Raw genomic sequence first — 24,199 nt, 5'->3', positions numbered from 1 at the left:
ATCAGTCCTTAATATTCATTGGAAGGACTGATGCTGGAGCTGAAACTCCAATACTTTGGCTACCTGATGCAAAGAACTGATTCATTTGAAAAGACCCTGATGCTGGGAAACATTGAAGGTGGGAGGAGAAGGGGACAACAGAGGATGAGATGGTTGGATGGCATCACTGACTTGATGGACATGAATTTGGGTAAGCTCCAAGAGTTGGTGATGGACAGGGAAGCCTGGTGTGCTGCAGTCCATGGGTTCGCAAAGAGTCAGACATGACTGAGTGAACTGAACTGAACTGAACTGATAGCCAGACTTATTATAAGATAATACATATTTTGATCTGTGGTGTTGGAGAAGACCCTTGAGAGTCCCTTGGACTGCAAGGAGATCCAACCAGTCCATCCTAAAGGAAATCAGTCCTGAATATTCATTGGAAGGACTGATACTGAAGCTGAAACTCCAATACTTTGGCCACTTGATGCAAAGAACTGACTCATTTAAAAAGACCCTAATTCTGGGAACTGCAGCCATGAAATTAAAAGACGCTTACTCCTTGGAAGAAAAGTTATAATCAACCTAGACAGCATATTCAAAAGCAGAGACATTACTTTGCCAACTAAGGTCCATCTAATCAAGGCTCTGGTTTTTCCAGTAGTCGTGTATGGATGTGAGAGTTCTACTGTGAAGAAGGCTGAGTGCTGAAGAATTGATGCTTTTGAACTGTGGTGTTGGAGAAGACTCTTGAGAGTCCCTTGGACTGCAAGGAGATCTACCCAGTCCATTCTGAAGGAGATCAGCCCTGAGATATCTTTGGAAGGAATGATGCTAAAGCTGAAACTTCAGTACTTTGGCCACCTCATGTGAAGAGTTGACTCATTGGAAAAGACTTTGATGCTGGGAGGGATTGGGGGCAGGAGGAGAAGGGGACAACAGAGGATGAGATGGCTGGATGGCATCACTGACTCGATGGATGTGAGTCTGAGTGAACTCTGGGAGTTGGTGATGGACAGGGAGGCCTGGCGTGCTGCGATTCATGGGGTCGCAAAGAGTCGGACACAATTGAGCGACTGAACTGAACTGAACTGAACTGAATTCTGGGAAAGATTGAAGGTGGGAGGAGAAGGGGACGACAAAGGATGAGGTAGTTGGGTGGCATCACCAGCTAAATGGACATGAGTTTGAGTAAACTTCGGGAGTTGGTGCTGGACAGGGAAGCCTTCTGTGCTGCAGTCCATGGGGTCGCAAAGAGTCAGACACGACTGAGTGAACTGAACTGAATACATATTTATTACAAAAACAAACATATCAAAGAACACTGAGAAGTGCAATTACATTAGTTTATTGAAACAGTATAGATAAACTGTGAGTAATACAGATTGTTTTCAGCATAACATAGGTGTCACACATTTCTCCTAGCAATAGATGATGGATAGATAGATGGCCAGATAAAACACAATGTTAGAAAGAATCTAGGATGATACATTTTATTACTAGATGTCTCCCTAAAGATCATCAAACCCAATCCCATTTAGCAAATGAGGAAATTAGGACCAGAAAGGTTAGCATTCTCCATTCTACAAACTTCAGGGCACTGACCATGTGCCAGGCACTTAGTGCTAGGCATATAAAAGTAAACAGAACATGGTAACCATACTCATGGCACTTAGTCAGGCTAATGAGTCAGAGTGTCCAGGAAGAAGGAAATTTTGACACAGCCTAGTAAGCATTATCAGAATAACATGTTCAAGCTACGAGGTGCACCCAGTCCAGGCTTGGGAGCAGCTTCTGAAGGCCATGCATGAGCTGACCTGGGAAGGATGAGCAGAAGTCAGACCAACAAAGAGGTTATGAAATGCTGCCCCAGGGATGTAAGAGGAAACATAGTCTTTCTAGTGAATCAACGGAGCTCCAGTACAAGAGACTTCTCATCCTGAATTTCAGAAACAACAGTCTCCTGAATCCCACCTGTCTCTTTAGGTCTCTTGACAAGTTGATTCAGCACACATATCAATACTCTTGCATAGAAAAAAAGAAGAATACATGGCTCATGCTTACCCAGAAATAGACATTAAGATTTGCTAAACCCTCCTATGTAAAAATATATCTTTAGAGGAATTATTTCTTTTTACTATAGCCTTTTATTTCCTCCCCAAGTATTTACATCCATTGGGTCATGCCATAAAGCTCTTAAGGCCAGAAGGGATTTTCAGAGATCATTGTGTCAGAGACCAAGGGAGCACAGGGTGGGGGAAAAGGAGGAGGTGCTAGGGGGATGGAGCAGTGGAAGCAATCCCTACCCTGGCACAGGCAATAAGGGGTCCAGTGTGTATAGAGAGCTTCAAAATTAATACTAACACTGACCACAGTCAATCTGCTGTTTTTATCACCATGTGCCAGCAACCCAGCAAGTCCCAGTAATGTCAGTAATAACACATTCACCCCTGATGACCCTTCCCTCATCCTGTGTATGCCACCACACGACCTATACACCTGCATACACAGAAAGCGCAGGGTCCAGACAGGCTCTGGAAATACCTGAGGTCCCTGTGTTTGCTATTTCTTCATATATTACCGCATATTCTCCATTCCATTCCTTTTTTTAAACCTAGCCCAAGTAGTCAAAAACCATACATACAAAAAAAAAAAAACCATATCAAAGAATTATGATATTTATCTCCAACGAAGACTCTCATTTCTCAAGTCTCAAATCTGGCTAGAGCTGGAGCCACTGGTATCTGATGTCCGATGCTGTCCCTTCAGTGTTTGCAGGCTTACCAGGAGCATTCTTCGCTCATCCTCTCTGGTTGGGCTGTCTGGCACGTGCTTGGCGGGGTGAACACGGATGGGTCTTTAATGCCCAGCTGTATGTCAAAAAACCGTGTGGACAATATCACACTGTAATTTTTGGTGAAGGTTTCTTGGACAGGATAACAATCCTTGACGGTATATATACCAATCCAAGTTTCATCTATAAGAGGAAGGCAAATTGAGTCTTTAATGAAGAAGACAGGCAAAATACAGTATGTTTTAATGTGGTAAAATGTAGCATTTTAACCACTTTTAAGTACAGTTCTGTGGCACTAAATAGTCACATTGTTATGAAACCATCGCCATCATCCATCTTCAGAGATTTTCTATCTCCCCCAGCTCAAACTCTGTGCCCACTAACTCCCCATTCCCCTCTCCCCCAGCCCCTGGCAACCACCATTCTAGTTTCTGTCTCTATAAGTCTGACTAGTCTACGTACCTCATATAAGTGAAATTATACAGTATTTATCCTGTAGTGATGGGTTTATTTCATTTAGCATCAGGTCCTCAAGGTTCATTCATGTTGTAGCGTATATCAGAATGTCCTTCCTTTTTAAGTTTCAATAATATTCCACTGTATGTATACACCACCTTTGTCTACTCATTTGTCTGCTGATGGAAACTTGGGTTGTTTCTACCTCTGGCTATTATGAATAGTGCTGCTGTGAATATGGATGTACAAATATCTCTATAAGTCCTTGCTTTCAGTTGTTTGAGGTATATGCCAAAAAGTAGAATTACTAGGTCATATGATAATTCTATGTTTAATTTCAGAGGGAGCCACATCATACTGTTTTCCACAGCAATAAAGACCTGTGTTTATGAAACACTCTTGGGGGAGTGTGTGAGCAGCATTGCAGAGAAGAGCTTCACATCTCAGTATAAAAGACACATAATAGCAGTAGATATGGTCACTACAACTTTAGTTAGTGTTTTGGGAGAAGGAAAAGGAGGTGCCCAGTTCTAACATGGGACTTAGACAAACATGTCACAGACCTTGGGGGCATCCCTTAACAGTCAAAGTGGAGAAAGTTACGGGGGGGTCTTAGAAGGCTGAGGGGTTTCAAATGCGATGCTGAGATCCCTGCACTACACAGCTAATAGAGTACACGTGGGCACTTCAATGGAGTTAAACAATCTGATTAAGCTTCTAAATTTCCTTAACAACTACCTTTCTTAATGAGCTTAAACGTTTTTTCCCTTCCTCCCTCTTGAGGTGCAATACTTGAATACTTTGTTGAATCCTTACATGATCTGGCTGACTTTCTGTCTGACCATTCCTGGACGGTGATCTGCTCCTGGGGCCCCCCTATGGAGTATTGGTCCTCAAAGGTGGAGTTCTGAGGAATGTCGAGAGGGTCCCAGGGCTCTGTCAGGGTGATCTTGGAGCACTGCTTGGTGGCTTGTTCGATCTGAAACATCACTCCATCCTTATAGAGCAAAATATATTCAAATAATCTGGAAGATAGATTAAGAGAGAACATTCAGGATTTTATGTTGCAATCACCATATCTTTTATCAGCATAAAAGTCAAAGGCCTTTGATACAAATTACTGTTAAAATAGAAAAAAAATTGTTTTGCTTGTGAGGCAATTATTTACTTATTTATAAACACTAGACACCAGAACAACTTGAATATAAAATAAAGCTCAGAGGTCAAAACTGAATATTCCTGAGACAATTACCTATCAATTACCTATTAACTTATCAAGTATCTATTGTATGACAGACCCTCTGCCTGGGAGACAAACACAAGGAGGTGAGACCTTGGGTTAGCAGCTGGTTTGTGACACTTTGGCCTTAGAGACACAGGAGGATTTGATTCTTGGCCTTAGTTGAGTCCTTGCAGCAATGAGTCAGGGACTACAGGGATATGCTGTAGACAGGATGACAAGAGTTGAGGATGTACCAGGCAACTGTGCCTCACTTTCTCAACTGTCATCATAGGAATGGGCTCTGGTGAGGTGCAGCTGCACTGGGAATGAGCTGAAACAGGCAAGGGCAAAAGCTGAGGGACCCCAATCAAACAGTGTCGCTGGATTGAGTTTGTCTGCATGCTCTCAGCCTCTTCCCTCACGCCCAGTGCACACACTTTGTGCAGAGCAAGCCAGAAGTATTCCCAGGCTGTGCTTGAGCTCACAGACTGCCTGCCATCACCTTGCATGCTGTGTGGTCATCAGCCTTGTTTCTTAAAACTAAGCCATCTTGATGTTGGATGAAGCTTGCTGCGTTTCCATGCATTCAACTGCCAGTCTAAAACTCAGGGCACTGTTACTGACCCAGTGGAGTGAGGTTGCAACCCTGACTTCAAAAGTGAAATTCGAAACATCTGAAGGCAGAAGAGCCCAGAGAAATACCTTTCCATGAGCAAATAACAATAGTCAACAGTTCATCTGTGGTACATAAGGCTCACTCCACCCCACAGCCCCCTGGAGGATGCCTGTTTTCCATCTCAAGTCAGGGGTTGAAATTTATTTTCTTCAAAAAAATACTGTAAATGATAACTTTCTGTATGGTCAAATAGTACCATTATTAGTATTATACTTCCATTATCTATGAGCTAGCATAAAAATATGAATATAACTTCATTTTATGTATTTAGAAATATTGACCCTGCTTATTCCAGTAAGTGTTTGACATGGCTTATGAGAGTAAAACCCAAACACAGACTTTGAGAAGTGGGAGTGATTGGAGGAAGAAAACGAAGTGTTCATTTTATGCGCTATTGCTCAAAACCGGAGCAAATCTCTCATATAGAAGCAGGGTTCACATCAAACTATAAGTCCTTTGAAGAAGTTTGGAATTGGACTGTGGCACATCAGAGTTTAAACATTCATGGAAGGAATACAGAAATATTAGCATCAACTTTAGAGCACAGTCCAGTCATCATAGGGGATTCCTTGTTCATACACAAATCCTGCTCCATGACCCTTTCAGTGAGAGCAGCACCTATACTGTATGCCCCAAGGAGTGGTTGTCTCCATCCTCCTTCTCCTCACCATCAGCTTCATCTTATTGTGCTTCCCCAAGTTTAAGGCGTTTAGGCTAGACAGTAATTCCTAGCTTTGGCTGATACTCTAGTTGTATGCAACTGAAAGATATGCAGCCAGGTGCAGGAAAAAGGAGCTTCCTTCTTGAAACTCAGCCTGAGAATCCACATGAGCACCAAAGTGGAAGTCTGGCAGCCATGTTTATGTATGTGAGCTGGCCACCCTCCACAGAGCTTCATAGAGCACAGCGGGACATCTGACCTGGGGAGGGGTGGGGAGGTGGGGGAAACAACCAGATTGTCTCTCATTCAGACGGGTGGAATTGATACCAAATGTCTACTAGTCTGTCATTTCTCATGGCTGGTCGTGTCATAGGGAAACTCAGAAGTCATGGGAGGCTAATTTGCAATCAGTGAACTAAAAGTATCGAAGGAACAGAGAAGCAGCAGCAAGCTGGGATTCCAACAGCTATTCATTTTCTGAATGTATTTCCTCTCTGAGGCCCAGTGCCTACAGATCCACCTGCAGAATTATGATGTTTCCTTTGTTCTAATAACTTCCCTTTTTCTGCTTGGAACTTTTTGTGTGACTCATAACCAGGACTCATTTCTAATACAGTTGAGGATTCCACTGTTCCATCAAGAGCCCCGGGAACAGCTGCCAGCACAGCTGTTCTGGGAGAGGCACCACACAGACCACAGCAGAGCCAAGGGCATGGATGGACGCCTGTCAGTAACCTGTGGGGCAAGGGAGGAGGGCAGCAGAAAAGCAACTTTGCCATTCACTGTTTGCCCGAGGCTAGATTTGTCCATACACAGAAGTAAAATTTAATTTAAAAATGAGAATTCTAGACTTGAAACAATCACTGCAAAAGGTTAACATTTGTTAATTCTGGGTGGTCTGAACACAGGTGTTTGTTATGATGTTTTCTGTACTTTTCTAAGTTTTCAAAATATTAAATTTGAAAAAAAAAAAGAGGGCAAAGTCTGATACTGACATTATGTTGACAGTGCCTTAAGTAAAACAGAAAGTATTAATTGAATGGGAAGCAAAATAGAACTGTATAATCATCTTTTCAAAATTCCATATGGATATTAACATTAACACTGCCCCATTCAAAGTTTTGGAAAAGGAGACGTTCATGGCTTGTATGTTTATATGAACATTTTCACAGTCAAGATGTGGGTTCTCTATCACAACCAGGATAAAGGGGCCTGGAGCCCAATTAAGCCAGAAGGTCACAATGCAGAGATCAGCCAGGGTTGAAATGAATCATCTGTCTGGGATGCTGTGTGGGTAATAACCCGTGGATCTGAAAGAGTAACAGACTTCAACAGAAACTGGATCCTGGGAGGTGAGATCAAAGCCTGGCTCTGAAGAGAAGGAAGTTGTGAGGACAGGAGTCACAAACCACACCCCTGGGTTATAGTCAAGCAAGGTGGGGGGCTAGAATGGGTGTGAAGGACAAGGCAGGCAGGCCAGCCCTGGGTCAAAAACAGCCTGTAAACTCAGCCTCCTTGCTGGCCAGACACCAAGCAAAGCACTGTTCCCAGGAGGGCCCTGACGCCAGGATCTCAGGCTCTCCAGGCCCAGCCAAGGGGTCGGCAGGCCAAGCTTTCCACAGCAACCCGATTGCAGAGGAGTGCCCAGTGCACCATTTTGCCTCCCACCTTGTGGGACAAAGGATTTTTGTGGCTTCTGATAAAATTCTCAGGCTGCATGGACAATTTCTATTGTTTCCTGAAAAATCCATTTTCCTAAAAACTGAAACTCTAATTTACAGAAGAACAACTCTGTGCATGTCAGAAATCTTCTGATTTCTCAATTTTAATTTTAATTGTAACATACACATAACACAAAATCTAACACCTTAACCATTTGTAAGTGTACAGTTCAATGGTGTTAAGTACTTTCACATTGTTGAGCAACCAATCTCCATAACTCTTTCATCTTGCAAAACTGGAATGCCATACCCATTAAACAACTTCACTTTTCTTCCTTCCCCAGCTCCTGGCAAGCACCATTCTATTTTCTGTCCCTATGAACTTGACTACTCTGAGTACCTCACACAAGTGGAATCATACCTTTTTGTGACTGGGCTATTTCATTTCGCACAATGTCCTCAAGATTCATGAGTAGCATGAGTCAGAATTTCCTTGCTTTATAAGCCTAATATTCCCCTGAATGTATAGATCACATATTTTTTATTAATTCACTAGAGGATGAACACTTGGGTTGTTTCCATCTTTTGGCATTGTAAATAGTGCTGCTATGAACAAAAGTATGCAATTACATTAATTTTTAGTGTATGAACCACATTTTACAAAAATAATTATACACATTTTTTTCTAACCTGTATTTTAAGTTCAACAGTTTGTCCTTAGTAGTGGGCTTCCCTGGAGTCTCAGTGGTAAAGAATCTGCCTGCCAATGCAGGAGACATGGGTTCCATCCCTGGGTCGGGAAAATCCCCTGAAGAAGGAAATGGCAACCCACTCCAGTATTCTTGCCAGGGAAATCCCAGGGACAGAGGAGTCTGGTGGGCTATATATAGTCCATGGTGTCACAAAAGTGTTGGACACGACTTAGCAACTAAACAACAACAAAACATTCTTCCAAGTATTTCCAAAAAATCCAGATGTCAAATCATTTTCCCTGATTTACTATGAAATATTTTTAAAATGCAGGAATTGAAGAACTAGTACAATGATCACCCTTATATCTGCCATTTTGAATTCAACAATTTTTACATTTCATTGTATTTGCTCTATTTTCCAAATATCCTTACAAATAAGACTCTGTACTTCATGCCCCATCACATCAGAAGACAGGTGATGTCCCATTCCACTATGAATGCTACCAACTTTGATCACCAAGTCATGTGATTACTCCAAATGTCTCCATCATAAAGGCATTTCTTTTTGCGACTGCCAAGTGCCTATGTGCTCAGTTGCTAAGTTGTGTCTGTCTCTTTGTGACCCCCATGGACTATAGCCTGCCTGGCTCCTCTGTCTATAGAGGAGAATTCCAGGCAAGAATACTGAAGTGTGTTGCTATTTCCTCCTCCAGGGTATCTTCCCAACCCAGGGATATAACCCGTGTCTTTTGTGTCTCCTACATTAGTAGGCAGATTCATTACTACTGAGCATCCTGGGAAGCCCCAACTGCCAAGTAATTGGTGGGTAATACCTTGTGATGCTGAAAATATCTGTCACCCAATCATTTTGGGTAAAACCATTTCCTGAATCAATTAATTCACTGGTGGTTGATACAATGTTACCAGTGGTGTAGCAAACAGCATCTATCCATAGATCTAGTATCACTTTGCACTCTTGGGTTTTTATTTAACATACAACAAATGATTAAACTCACTATTCCATTTGATGCTCAAATTATCCCAATTTTGTCAGGAGGAGCTCCTTCAACCTGATATTTGTGACTTACAACATGACTCCATTAGTCTTTGAGTGACTCATGGCCTTCTGTGACACAAGTGTCCCAGACTCATCTTAGACTTTTCTTGCACCAAATCTAAAATCAGTCATTTCTCTAAAGATCCCTGAATCTAACTGGGAAATAACTTGGAAACTAACATCAGGGCCCTAGATGTGCTCATTGTCATTGGGATGTCTTTGTTTTGAGAATATTTTAGTGGTTGGAGCCTTGTACATTTTTTTAAAAAATCATGAGTTCATACAGATATTTCCCATCTAGATTTAATGTTATAGATTCTTCTCTATCATTTTTTTATGTTTGTATATATTTTCTCTTGAAATAATCTAGAAACATAGCAAATTTATTTGTTTAATCCTACAATAGCTTTGAAATACTTTCAAAAGTGTTATCAAAGAACAAAACTGCCCAGTGAAGTTTAAAATTTCATTGTAATTCTTTTCATGCTTAGAATACAACTCAATACTGTGGTAAATATTCACTTGGATTAAGCCTATTCCCTGAGTGGGTACATTTCCAGGTTGATATGTCATTAGGCTCATTTGTTTGTTGTCTGTTCAAGGACTTCACACTTTTCCTCTTTGATTTAATTTTATTATTTAAATACGTAAAAATTGTCATGTTCCAGAACTCAGAAAAATACAAAAAACCACATTCAGAGAAGTCTCCCATCTCAACCCCTGCCCCATCCCTTGATCTCCTGATAAACAGCACTTTTCATTGGCTTGCCTGTTATTTTCCTTTATTTCCTTTCAAAAATATAAGCAAACACATGTATGTACTCTTACTGCTCTCTCTTCTTTATGAAAAAGGTAGAATACTACATACACTTTTGGCACCTTGCTTTTTCCAGTCTCTATTAATACGCTGAGGTTATCATTATTCTTTTTTATGGTCATATCAATAGTTTATTGTTATTTAGTCAGTCTTCTATTGGTGAGCACTGGCTTGTTTCCATTCTTATTATATTGCCCCAAACAGCATAGTGAATAATCTTGTGCCATTTTGGAGGTATACGTTTTGAATAAATCACTGATATGAAGCTACAAGGACAACAGTATTTTGTTAAATATTATCAAATTTCTTTTTACAGAGTTGTACAATTTTACACTTCTATCAGTAATAAATGAGAGCACCTGTTTCCTTTGTAGTCTTGCCAACAGATCATGCTGTCAAACTTGGATGTGTGCCAATGTGATAAGTAAGAAATGTCAGGATTTTTAAAACAAACAACACATTTTCCTTTTGGGGTTAGCATAATGAGCATACACTAGCCTGCATAAAGCTAAAGTGTGGAGCATGATAAAGTTTACAAACTGAAGAACTGGGACCCCCATCCATATCCAGTTGTGGCACCTCTGACGTCTTCTCTGGCCCCTCCCAGTCACTTCCCTTCCACATTGAATAGAACAGTGCTCAGTTGCTCAGTCGTGTCCAATTCTCAGCAACCCCATGGACTGTATAGCCCATCAGGCTCCTCTCTCCATGGGATTCTCCAGGCAAGAATACTGGAGTGAGTTGCCATTTCCTCCTGCAGGGGATCTTCCCGACCGAGGGATCGAATCCTTGCCTCTTCCATCTCCCACATTGGTAGGCAGATTCTTTACCACTGAGCTATCAGGGAAGCCCACTATCAAGGACAAATTGTTGAATTTAAAATAGTGTAGTTTTAATTTGTCTTCATTCATTATATTCGGTTGAAATATCTTTTCATACATTTAAGGACCATATGACTTTCTCAGTTTTCTGTAGCTAGTGACTTAGCCTTTTGTGTCTTAGTTGCAGATATTTTTTCTCTACCATTTGTCTGTTCACATTATTTACATTTTTTCCTACATATTTTTGAAGTCAGATTCCTTTTACTTTTTTCAGATTTTGTCAGATTTAGAAAACCTTTCCCTTCTCCCAGGTTATAAAAGAATTCACCGATGATTTCTCTTATCCCTGTATGGTTTTCTTTTGTTAACATTTAGATCTTTAATTCATTTGGTATTTATTTTTGTGTATGATGTGAGATATGGGTACAATGTTATCTTTTCCCAATTGTTCTAACTCTATTGATTTAAAAGTCCATCTTTGCCGCAGTGACTTGAGATGCTGCCCTCCTTATACACCAGTTCTAGATGTACACTGGTCTACCCCAGCACTCTATTCCACTGGGTTGTCTATCTATTCATGCACCTGTGTCACACTGCTTTAATTACAGAGACTTACTAGAGTGCCATTTCATAATCTCATAGAATTTACTAGACCTCCCATAGTGTCCTCCTTTTCCAGGGCTTTCCTAAATACTTGCTTTTTAAGTTTTGTGATATGAAATTTAGAATTAACTTATTTGGCTCCAGAAAAACCCACCTTTTTGGCATTTGGGAGGACTCAGTTAACTTTCTATACTAATGTAGGAAGATTGGATGTGCTCAATTGTGTCCAACTCTTTGCAACCCCATGGACTGTAGCCCACCAGGCTCCTCTGTCCATGGAATTTTCCAGGAAGAATACTGGAGTGGGTTGCCATTTCCTACTCCAAGGAAGATTGGATACCTGTATGATATTGTTATTCTATTTCCCTGCAAAAAAAAAAAAAAAAAAGTCCTTGTTGTTGTTCAGTTGCTAAGTTGTGTCTGACTCTGCAGCCCCATGGACTGCAGCACACCCAGGCTCCTCTGTCTTCCACAATCTCCCAGTTTGTTCAAATTCATGTCCATTGAGTCAGTGATGCTATCTAACCATCTAATCATCTGCCACCCTCTTCTCTTCTTGCCTTCGATCTTTCCCAGCATCAGAGTCTTTTCCAATGAGTCTGCTATTCACATCAGGTGGCCTAAGTATTGGAGCTTCAGCTTCAGTAACAGTCCTTCCAATGAATATGCAGGGTTGGTTTCTTTTAAGATTGACTGGTTTGATCTCTTTGCAGTCCAAGAGTCTTCACTAGCACCACAATTCGCAAAATCTTCAGCACTCAGCCTTCTTCACAGTCCAACTCTCACATCCATACATGACTACTGGAAAAACCATAGCTTTAACTATACAGACCTTTGGCATCAAAGTGATGTCTCTGCTTTTTAATATGCTAATAGGTTTGTCACAGTTTTCCTTCCAAGGAGCAAGCGTCTTTTAATTACATGACTACAGTCACTGTCCACAGTGATTTTGGAGGCCAAGAAAATAAAATCTGTCACTGTTTCCACTTTTTTCCCTTCTATTTGCCATGAAGTGATGGGACTGGATGCCATGATCTTAGTTTTTTGAATGTTGAGTTTCAAATCAGATTTTTCGCTCTCCTCTTTCACCCTCATCAGAGACCCTTTAATTCCTCTTCACTTTCTCCCATTAGAGTGGTATCATCTACATATCTGAGATTGTTGATATTTCTCCTGGCAATTTTGATTCCAGCTTGTGCTTCATCCAGTCTGGCATTTCACGTGATATACTCTGCATAGGAGTTAAACAGGGTGACAGTATACAACCTTGCCATACTCCCTTCCCCAGTGAGTTGTTCCATGTCCGGTTCTAACTGTTACTTCATGACCCACATACAGATTTCTCAGGAGACAGGTAAAGTGCTCTGGTACTTTCATCTCTTTAAGAATGTTTCCAGTTTGTTGTGATCCACATAGTCAAAGACTTTAGTATAGTCAATAAAGCAGAAGTAGATGTTTTTCTGGAACTTGTAGCTCAATTGGTAAAGAATCCACCTTCAATGCAGGAGGCCCTGGTTCTCCTGGGCTGGGAACATCTGCTAGAGAAGGGATAGGCTCCCCACTCCAGTATTCTTGGGCTTCCCTTGTGGCTCAGCTAGTAAAGAATCCACCTGCAATGCTGGAGACCTGGGTTCGATCCCTGGGTTGGGAGGATCCACAGGAGAAGGGAAAGGCTAGCCACTCCAGTATTCTGGCCTGGAGAATTCCATGGACTATATAGTCTATGGGGTCACAAAGAGCCAGACACGACTGAGCGATGTTCACTTTCACTTTCTTTCTCCATGATCCAATAAATGTTGGCAATTTGATCTCTGGTTCCTCTGCCTCTTCAAAACTCAGCTTGTACACCTGGAAGTTCTCAGTTCTCGTACTGCTGAAACCTAGCTTGAAGGTTTCTGAGCATAACCTTGCTAGCATGTGAAATGAGTGCAGTTGTATAGTAGTTTGAACATGCTTTGGCATTGCCTTTCTTTGGGATTGGAATGAAAATTGACATTTTCCAGTCTTGTGACCACTGCTGATTTTCCAAATTTGCTGGCATATTGAGTGCAGCACTTTAACAGCATCATCTTTTAGGATTTGAAATAGCTCAGCTGGAATTCCGTAACTGCCACTAGCTTAGTAATGCTTCCTAAAGCCCACTTGACTTAACACTCCAGGATGTCCAGCTCTAAGTGAGTGACCACACCATCATGGTTATCTGGGTCATTAAGACCTTTCTTTCATAGTTCTATGTATTCTTGCCACCTCCCCTTAATCTCTTCTGCTTCTGTTAAGTCCTTACCATTTCTGTACTTTCATCCTTGCATGTCTTTACATTTTTTCAAATCTTGTTCTGTCATTTTGTATATATCAGCAGTATTTGAAATTTTTCTTTCTCAGATTTTTAACATTTTCTTTAGATTATTCATAAGTAGTTAGTCTTTTGTTGTTTTTGATGTTGCTGTTTTAAATGAGACCTTCCATTGTTATTTGCTATTTCTAGATTATTGTTTGTATATATCAAGGCTATTGATTTTCAGGCTAATTGTATATACAGTTACCTTACTGAATTATCTTACTGTTTGAATTAGTTTTATTCTTTAGGCCTTTTGTGTTTTCCAGTATACTACATCCACATCATTCAATCAGTCAGTCAGTTCAGTCGCTCAGTCATGTCCGACTCTTTGTGACCCCATAAATCGCAGCATGCCAGGCCTCCCTGTCCATCACCAACTCTCAGAGTTTACCCAAACTCATGTCCATCGAGTTGGTAATGCCATCCAGCCATCTCATCCTCTGTTGTCCCCTTCTCCTCCTTCCCCCAATCCCTCCCAGCATCAGGGTCTTTTCCAATGAGTCAACTCTTCACATGAGGTGGCCAAAGGATTGGAGTTTCAGCTTCAGCATCAGTCCTTCCAATGAACACCCAGGACTGATCTCCTTTAGAATGGACTGGTTGGATCTCCTTGCAGTCCAAGGGACCCTCAAGAGTCTTCTCCAACACCACAGTTCAAAAGCATCAATTCTTCGGCACTCAGCTTTCTTCACAGTCCAACTCTCACATCCATACATGACCACTGGAAAAAACCATAGTCTTGACTAGATGGACCTTTGTTGGCAAAGTAATGTCTCTGCTTTTGAATATGCTCTCTAGGTTGGTCATAACTTTCCTTCCAAGGAGTAAGCGTCTTTTAATTCCATGGCTGCAATCATCATCTGCAGTGATTTTGGAGCCCAAAAAGATAAAGTCTGACACTGTTTCCACTGTTTCCCCGTCTACTTGCCATGAAGTGATGAGACCAGATACCATGATCTTAGTATTCTGAATGTTGAGCTTGAAGCCAACTTTTTTACTCTCTTCTTTTACTTTCATCAAGAGGCTTTTTAGTTCCTCTTCACTTTCTTCCAAAAGGGTAGTGTCATCTGCATATCTGAGGTTATTGATATTTCTCCCAGCAATCTTGATTCCAGCTTGTGCTTCTTCCAGCCCAGCGTTTCTCATGATGTACTCTGCATAGAAGTTAAATAAGCAGGGTGACAATATACAGCCCTGACATACTGCTTTTCCTATTTGGAACCAGGCTGTTGTTCCATGTCCAGTTCTAACTGTTGCTTCCTGACCTTCATATAGGTTTCTCAAGAGGCAGGTCAGGTCGTCTGGTATTCCCATCTCTTTCAGAATTTTCCACAGTTATTGTGATCCACACAGTCAAAGGCTTTGGCATAGATGTTTTTCTGGAACTCTCTTGCTTTTTCGATGATCCAGCCCATGTTGGCAATTTGATCTCTGCTTCCTCTGCCTTTTCTAAAACCAGCTTGAACATCTGGAAATTCAAGGTTCACGGTTCAGGTCCATATCATTAGCAGAGATCATTTTTATCTCTTGTTTTCTAATTCTCATGTCTCTAAATATTCTATCTCTGATTATACTGGCCAATGAATCTAACACAGTATTAAATAAAATGGAGCTAATGGACATTCTTGTTTTCTTCCTGAGTTTAGTGGAAAAGGGGCTATGGTTTCAACATTAAGCATATTAAGAATGATACAGATTTCATCATATTAAGGAAGCATCAGTTTGTTCTTATTGAATGTTTTGTATCAAGATTGTTAATTGAGCTTTATCATCCACCTTTCACAGATGTTTATAGATTCCTTAAAACTGGATCATCCATCCATACATTCCTGGAATAAACCTCAATCATAATGTATTCTTTTTTTCACGTGCTATTGTGTTCAGTCTACTATTTAGGAATTTGTAATAAATGATTCCATCAATTTTCCTACATGACAATGCTTTACAATACTTATTAGATGCATATTTCTCTTGTATGTATGTATATATACATACACACCATAATTTGCTTCAGTAGTTCCCTACTCATGACCACTGAGATTACTTTCACAGTTTAATATTAACAATACTAAATACAAATTGGAGATAAGCCCTCTTGCTTTCTGTTTTTATATTCCTATTTAAGAACTGGGGTTGTTGGATCAAAAGGAAATTCCCATTTTACATTATATGAGGTATTGCTGCTGCTGCTGCTGCTGCTGCTGCTGCTGCTGCTGCTGCTGCTAAGTTGCTTCAGTCATGTTCAGCTCTGTGCGACCCCATAGATGGAAGCCCACTAGGCTCCCCTATCCCTGGGATTCTCCAGGCAAGAACACTGGAGTAGGTTGCCATTTCCTTCTCCAATGCATGAAAGTGAAAAGTGAAAGGGAAGTCGCTCAGTTGTGTCTGACTCTTAGCGACCCCATGGACTGCAGCCTACCAGGCTCCTCCATCCCTGGGATTTTCCAGGCAAGAGTACTGGAGTGGGGTGTCATTGCCTTCTCTGATATAAGTACTACTATTTCCCAAAAACGGAACAGTGGAATTTTTAACTGGATGTAGAGTATCATGGGCTGCCGTCTATGGGGTCGCACAGAGTCGGACACGACTGAAGCGACTTAGCAGCAGCAGCAGCAGAGTGTCATTAATTTCCTCCCATTAGAAAAGGTATTAAAGTGTATGCTACTATGAAAAAATGGGAGAAAACCTTTCTGTCTAATTTTCCTACCTCAGGATAATGTTTACAGACATTACAGTGTTAAAAGCACTGTAAAGATACTTTGGCCAAGGAATTAAGGATCCCAATCTACCAATGGTGAACTATATCATCATAATTTTAAACTATATTTTCCATATGTAAAGAGAGACTAAAATTTTATTTTTAAAAACATAAATTTATTTATTTTAATTGGAGGTTAATTACTTTACAATATTGTATTGATTTTGCCATACATCAACATGAATCTGCCACAGGTATACAACGTGTTCCCCATCCTGAATCCCGCTCCCTCCTCCCTCCCCATACCATCCCTCTGGGTCGTCTCAGTGCACCAGCCCCAAGCATCCAGTATCATGCATCGAACCTGGACTGGCGATTCATTTCATGTATAATATTATACATGTTTCAATGCCATTCTCCCAAATCATCCCACCCTCGCCCTCTCCCACAGAGTCCAAGAGACTGTTCTATACATCTGTGTCTCTTTTGCTGTCTCACATACAGGGTTATCGTTACCATCTTTCTAAATTCCATATATATGCGTTAGTATACTGTATTGGTGTTTTTCTTTCTGGTTTACTTCACTCTGTTTAATAGGCTCCAGTTTCATCCACCTCATTAGAAATGATTCAAATGTATTCTTTGTAATGGCTGAGTAATACTCCATTGTGTATATGTACCACAGCTATCTTATCCATTCATCTGCTGATGGACATCTAGGTTGCTTCCATGTCCTGACTATTATAAACAGTGCTGCGATGAACATTGGGGTACACGTGAGACTAAAATTTTAAATCTCACAGCATTATTATGTAGACAATTTTAGATAATGTGAAATTATTGCATAAATGCAAGGATTTATAGCTTTGCAGGAAAGTCTGATTATAGTTGTATTTGCCATAATCAGTTAATGTTTAAAAGTAAACTGTTCATTTAACATGTACACATTAAGATGTGATCTACTATGTAGCAAAAGGTTAATTCATTTAGATGAAACGGAGAGATGAAGGAGACAACACTTCTGAGGCATAATGAGGCCTTTTGTGGAAGACATAGCAGGCATTCTCACCCATTCTTCCTGACCTGCCTCTCAATATAGAGACTGAGAAAGTATACTCATATACTCATTTTCTTAGTTTTCTTTGAAGCTAGGAGTATTATCAGTTCTGGTCTTGAAGACCTAAAAATAAGTCTATGGGGAAAGGGAATCCTTTGGAAATTTCTTTGCTCTCAAAAAAAAAAAAGAAGAGGAGAATCTCTATTCCACTTCCTTCATTTTCTTTAAACAGAGTTGAGTAAGAACATAAGGCTTGGAGTAAAGGCAGCCATCCTGAAGCCATGAGGCAACATATCAGCATACCCTCTTGCAACTATGAGTCAGCATACTTAGAGCGGCAGAGTGGATGGATGGAGAAGACCAGGACCCCTGATGAAACTGCTGAGTCAAACCTACAAACATATATCACCAGAATTCTGACGTAAACAACAAACATCCTTTCAATTTAAGCCAATGACAGCTTAAATTGCAGCCAAAAGGAGAAATAAGTAAAAACAAATACTTCATAGATATTACCTATTGGATACCTTATAACAAGAAGTCTATGAGAGCCTTCCCTTCCAGAATGAGCAGCATCCAAGGATTTGGTTAATCCTAGGACTCGAAATACCAGAGCCTGGCCTAGGCATAAATGAACCCAAAAGCTACTGTCTTCACAGCCAAAAGGCAACTGTTTTTCTGTCTTGAGTTGAGGTAGTCAGAAAAAAAAAAAAATAGTATAGGGCAGAAGTTAAAAACTGGCAAATTCAGCTGGCTGACATTATTAGCTTTTTTCATTTAAAAAAAAAGGATGAGAAAATATGAGGCTCGGAGCATAATTTAGTAGTAAATAATGATGCCATGATCAAACCCAAGATGTGATCTCCAATCAGCTCACTCCAATTCACACACTCTTCGCCTCCTTCCACAGGGGAAAGGAACAATTTTTCCCATTCACATAGAAGTACTTGGCCATCCAAGATATACTAAATTACAGAAAAGGGAGTGGACAAATATTATATTGTGATTACAAAAGTACTTTGGCTTTTATGGAAGAAATTGGACAAATTTTGGATTTGTTTAATATGCAGTACAATAGATTAGTAATGCATGCCGGCTCTCTGACTCTCAGCAGGAAGAACTGAGCTGCGGCCACTTGACATGCTGGCTTATACCAAGATCGAGTTACACCCTACAGTAATCATGAGACATAAAAGAAAAACACTATTTCAAAATTGTCGTGTTAGACACCAACTCATCATGCAGGCTGATGCCAACCGCATATAACAAAAGGAAAATTCAATTACTTGAGAATGCAGGCCTAGGAAAAGTCAAGTCAAAGAATAATTATGTGTGCAATTTAAGAAGCTGTAAGGTGATGGGCCTCCACTACTTGGATTCTAGTTCAAAAGAAGAAAAGGATGCTCAAGAAACTAAAGATATTTTTTCCCCAAAAAAAATGCATCTGGATGAATATTGGCAATGTGTAGGCATATATTCTTTCATCTGATGAAAGATAATAATAAAAAAGTTTCTCATGAGGCAATAATTCAAGGAGGGTTTTTTTCCTACCACCACTAAAAGAAAACGCCTCATTAGCACTGAGATACCCGTGTTGCCATGGTACATGGTGATTTCAAAAACTTCATATCAGGGGTATTAAGGAGGTTGGGAGGATACAAGCATAGTCAGGGTCATATAGTCAGCACTCTGCTTTTCAGCCGAAAATAATAGTTTCCAAGTGGCGCTAGTGGTAAGAACCTGCCTGCCAATGCAGGAGAAATAAGAGAAACAAATTCAATGTCTGGGTTGGGAAGATCCCCTGGAGGAGGGCAAGGCAACCCACTCCAGTACTCTTGCCTGGAGAATCCCATGGACAGAGGAGCCTGGCAGGCTACAGTCCATGGGGTCGCAAAGAGTTGAACACGACTGAAGCAACTTAACACAGCAGACACTGTGTTGAAATAAAAACACACATGCACACAGCCTTCCAGCTAACAGTTAACAAAACAAAAATACAAATCTTATTTTTCAGTTTCACTAGGATTTGGGGTTTTGCATTTAAGAAAAAAAGGAATAATGTATGACCACAAGAATAGCTTTCCAATGAAAAACATGATTATCAAGATAGAAAAGTGCAGTGAAAGTAGTATGAAGCAGGCTGGCAATGGGAACCAACAAGAACAAAAAGCAGAAGCAGTGAGTTAAAAGGTGCTATTCCAGAACTCAAGTGAAAAAAACATAAAAAGTGATGAAAGGCTAATGAAAAGATAAAAAATGTGGGGGGAGGGCAGGTATAAAAGAGAATCAGTACATGCTTAGTAGAGAGATATTCTACAAGGAACAAATAGAGAAGACAAAATATCAAGCCTCCAGAAATTTCCCTAGAACTGCACATTAACCAAGAGATGTTAATAAAGTTCAAAGATTAACATATACACCCACTATCTATAAAACAGACAAACACCAAGGACCTATTATATAGCATAAGGAACTATATTCAGTGTGTTATAATAACTTATAATGGAAAATAATCTGAAAAAGAATATATATATTTATATATTTTATATATATATATATATAACTGAACCTCTTTTCTATATACCTAAACCATTGTAAATCAACTATACTTCAATAAAATTTTTTAATTTAAAAAAGTTCAAGGTTAACAAAATACAGTGTACAAAGACTTGGGCAGAAAAAAATTTTTTAAACTAAACCAAAATTACTTTGGTATCAAACTTCTCTTCTAGAATTCTAAATGCCATAAAAAACTTAAGCAAAAATACTATTATTACCTTATGAATTATATGCACCCCCAAATTATCATTATGTGAGAAAACAATAAGATATTCTCCAACATTCAAAATCTCTGAAATTACACCACCACAGCAATACTGTATCTGAAAAAAATTAATTGAATATATTGTCTAGCTGACCAAAACATGAATCAGATCTAGGAGTCAGGTGAATGTGAATATAAATATAAAAGAAACTGCAGTGAATAATAAAAGTAGTAAAATAATTCATGTTTCTCATTCAACAGACATTGTGGGAAAGCTACTTAGCAGTTTATACAAACACACACTATAAAAATTCCTCTGTGTTTTAACAAGTGAAGAAGTTGACCTTTTAGAGGCTTGACTCAGTGTGGTGAAAAAAGGAAAGACGAGAAGCCATCCAAACATTTCAAATTCTTTTCCACATACCAAGTGGGACCTAAATAAATACTTGACTTTTACAAAAGAAACTCTGTTCTGGCACCAGAAAAGCAGATCCCAAAGAGGACCAAGCCTTCAGGAGGGTGGCTCCTCTGGGGTCTCAGGGGTAAACCGGACAATAACCAACACTGGCTGCAGGGGAAATCACTGTCCAAATTAGAATCTGTCACAAAGAACTCGACTGAAAGGGAGGACTCCCATATCCAGAGGAAACACGTAAACCACGCCAGAACACAGCATATAACATGGCGTCTCAATGGGTATTAAATGTGAGGTGAATTCTCTCCCCAGCATCCTTTGCTCCCAAGAACATAGGCTGTAGAATTTCCACTGATCCACTACCTGTTTCTCCTGAAATGAGAGTTTCTATCCCCCTGGGCTTGCTCTGCCTTTACTGCCTCTGCCTCCCCACTTCCACCAGGGCCTCTCTGCCAAGAGTGGTCCTGGAGATTCTGAAGCAGATACTGTTTCCACTTGACTTCAGCCAACTCAGATAGCTCCATGCTGGTCAGGCATCTTCCTCAGAGGAATGTCTGCCTTTTCCAACTTGGATCCTGGGTCACTGGCTTCTCAGTGAGACACTCTAGGCAGCAGGCCTTATGATTCCAAAGAATATAAGAGGTGTCCCATTAAGGGACTTGGGGGCAATGTTTTAGCAGCTTTGGCATCAGTGCAGATGGTCCTGCTAACCAGTCTTCCCTGCAAGTATTTTCAAGCAACCTTGAAGCCCTTGCATTTATTATGGCTGTTTCTAGATGCCACACCAACTAGTCTGGTGGTTCATGATGCCTCCTATAGTCCTTGTAAGTTATAGCTCACCTACAGCTGACAAGATTACATCAGACCCAGGAACCTGCATGCCCCTTGGCCCTGTGCCACCATCTTCCCATCGGCTAGCATCTTCCTTGACGACTTCTGAGATGCTCAAGAGCAGATTCTCTAGGTCCTATGACCTGAATATTTTTCTCCTCCAAAGTTATGTTGAAAACCTAAAGCCCAAGATGAGTATTTAGGAGTGAGGTCTTTGGAAGTTGATTTGGCCAAGAGCCTTCACGAATGGGATTATCCTCCAATTAAAAAAAAAAAAAATTCACATAGTAGCACTCAGAGGCAGAAGGAAGGCCCTGCTGGGGCTGGGTTCAGGGTCTGCCAGCCATGGATGTTGAATGTTACCAAATGATCTTTCTATATTTCTTCAGATGACTGTATAATTTTTCTTGTTTATTCTATAAATATAGAGAGTTATATTGACTGAATTTTTAACATTAAATCAAACTTGCATAATCACCACTAGGTCAAGATCAATATTAAAATTACATACTGTCAGATTTAAAGATTCCCAGGTGGCTCAGTGGATAAAGAATCTGCCTACAATGCAGAAGATGTAGGAGATGCAGGTTCAATCCCTGGGTCGGAAGATTCCCTGGATGAGGGCATGATAATGCGCTCCACTATTCTCACCTAGAGACTCCCATGGACAGAGGAGCCAGGCAGGCAATAGTCCATAGGGTCAAAAAGAGTCGAACATGACTGAAGCGACTGAGCATGCACAAATACACTGTTGGATTTAATGTGCTAATAGTTTATTAAGAATGTTTACATCTATACTCATGAAATTTATGATTTTCATACAATGTATTGCTTGATTTTGTTATTATATAATCCTGGTATGAAAAAATATTTGGAATAAGTTCTGGCCTTCCTTTTTAATAATAACTTTGGTAGGATTGATATGTCTCCCTCAAATTTTATAACATTTATGAATGAATAAAAAAAAAAAGAGAAACACCAAAGAGCTAGCTGACCATGCCCACCTGTGAAGATATAGTGAAAACTCAAACCCAGAAGAGGGTCCCCACTCATTGGCAGAATTCACACTCTGGACCTTTCCCAGTAGACCTAACTTTAGCCAACAAAACAGCCTGCTATGAAAGGACAGGGGTCATCCAAGGAACTGCAGCATTTTTGTCCAGGGGCAGCTGCTGTTTCTCTTTGGGAGCCATCTGTCCCAAGAGTTCCTCTTTTCTTTGGAAGGTCTGAGGGCAACGCAGTCACCCTGCTAGGAGTCTGATTCTTCAGAGTGCCTCTCGGTTTAAGAGGTACTGCTTCAGAAGGAAACCATTGGTTGGGGGGGGGGGGGGGGGGGGGGGGGGGACTTCCAATGCCCATATTAGGAGGAATTCTCCAAACCAGAGGGTCAGGAGCAGGAGAAGCACTGTAAAGAGTGTTTGATGAGAGAAGAGCTGTGAGTAGCTCATGGATGAAAGGAATCTGGGGGATGTACTGATCATGACATGCCCTTTTACCTGTAGTGGAGTGTATGCTCCACTATAACCCTGCTTCAAAACTTTTCAAAATATGGGTAGACACTGAAATTTAATTCACAAAAATTATTCTTAACAAAAAAGATATTGGATGTAAAATATAAATGAATAATAAACCATAAAACCATCACACAAATCCACTAGCTTATTGTTAAAATGTAATTTAGAGAAAAAAAAGAAAATTTAAATATAGAATATTGAGAAGAAAAGGGCCTCCAATTAAAATAAATAAATTTAAATTAAAAAAATAAAAGAGAAGGGGACATTGATAGATAAGGTGAAGTTTTTTCAAGAGTTAAGAGACTACCATGCACAAACTTGTTATGATTATAAATACAATGTTTATTAAGTGAAAGATTTTCTAGGAAAATATAAACAACCAAAACTGACTCAAACTTAAGCAGAAAGGTAAGCTGGTCAACAACTAGAGGAAAAATCCTTATAATAGCCTAGTAAGATCTTAGATCTTTGATCTTAAAAAGAGATCAAAGAGTTACTGCCAGAGTCCAGCCCTGGTGGATCCAGGGTAATTCAAAGGTAGGGACGGCATCGGAGTCCTTGGAAAAATACATATTTAATTACAGAGATATAGAGAGATTAGAAAACGGATAGTGTAGTAGGAAAATTAGTGGAGAAAAAGAGGCTGAATCACTTGGTTTACATGGAATAGCATCCATGCTCCAGATGGGAATTCAGCCAGAAAAACGGGCAGCAAGAAAGAAGAGACATAGGGAAATCAGTCTTTCTGGAAACTGATCCGATTTCTTTATTTTTGGGTTTGCTTATATATATACCTTTTGTTACATATAGGGATGAATACAGAGTCACGCAGTGGTCAGCAGTCCTGACCTTTATCAAAATCAGGTGCTTCACATAAATGTAAAAAAAAAGGTCTTAGGGATATTACATCATCTTCTGGCCATGAGACCTGCTGACATTTTATGATCCTTTCTTTCTGATAACCAAAAAACTTATTTTTTCCAAGGGTGTTTTTTCTTAAACCAGGCACCACCCTCCAAATAAAGTTACATTCCTATAGGATGAGGGTGTAGTGAGATACAATCAAGAAAGAAATTTATTTAACCCAAGGTTAACATGATTAATCTTAAAGGTTAATACTTATTTCTCCTATATGCTTAA

The 24,199-nt window shown here is 40.1% G+C and overlaps 1 protein-coding gene across 1 annotated transcript in view; it reads right to left on the bottom strand.

The window, feature by feature from the left end:
• Positions 1 to 1,255: 1,255 nt before the first annotated feature.
• EPDR1 (ependymin related 1) overlaps positions 1,256 to 24,199 on the bottom strand; it is a 35,147-nt gene continuing 12,203 nt past the window's right edge. Inside the window, exons 2-3 of the mRNA XM_027968603.3 lie at positions 4,049 to 4,257; positions 1,256 to 2,959 (exon numbers count right to left, since the gene is read on the bottom strand). Coding sequence (XP_027824404.1) covers positions 2,763 to 2,959; positions 4,049 to 4,257 — 406 coding nt within the window. The 3' untranslated portion in view covers positions 1,256 to 2,762. The remainder of the gene's footprint in view (positions 2,960 to 4,048; positions 4,258 to 24,199) is intronic.

Source organism: Ovis aries, chromosome 4 (assembly GCF_016772045.2).
Source record: "Ovis aries strain OAR_USU_Benz2616 breed Rambouillet chromosome 4, ARS-UI_Ramb_v3.0, whole genome shotgun sequence".
In the NCBI taxonomy this organism is placed as follows: domain Eukaryota; kingdom Metazoa; phylum Chordata; class Mammalia; order Artiodactyla; family Bovidae; genus Ovis; species Ovis aries.
This window is presented reverse-complemented; position numbering and strand designations above follow the sequence as displayed.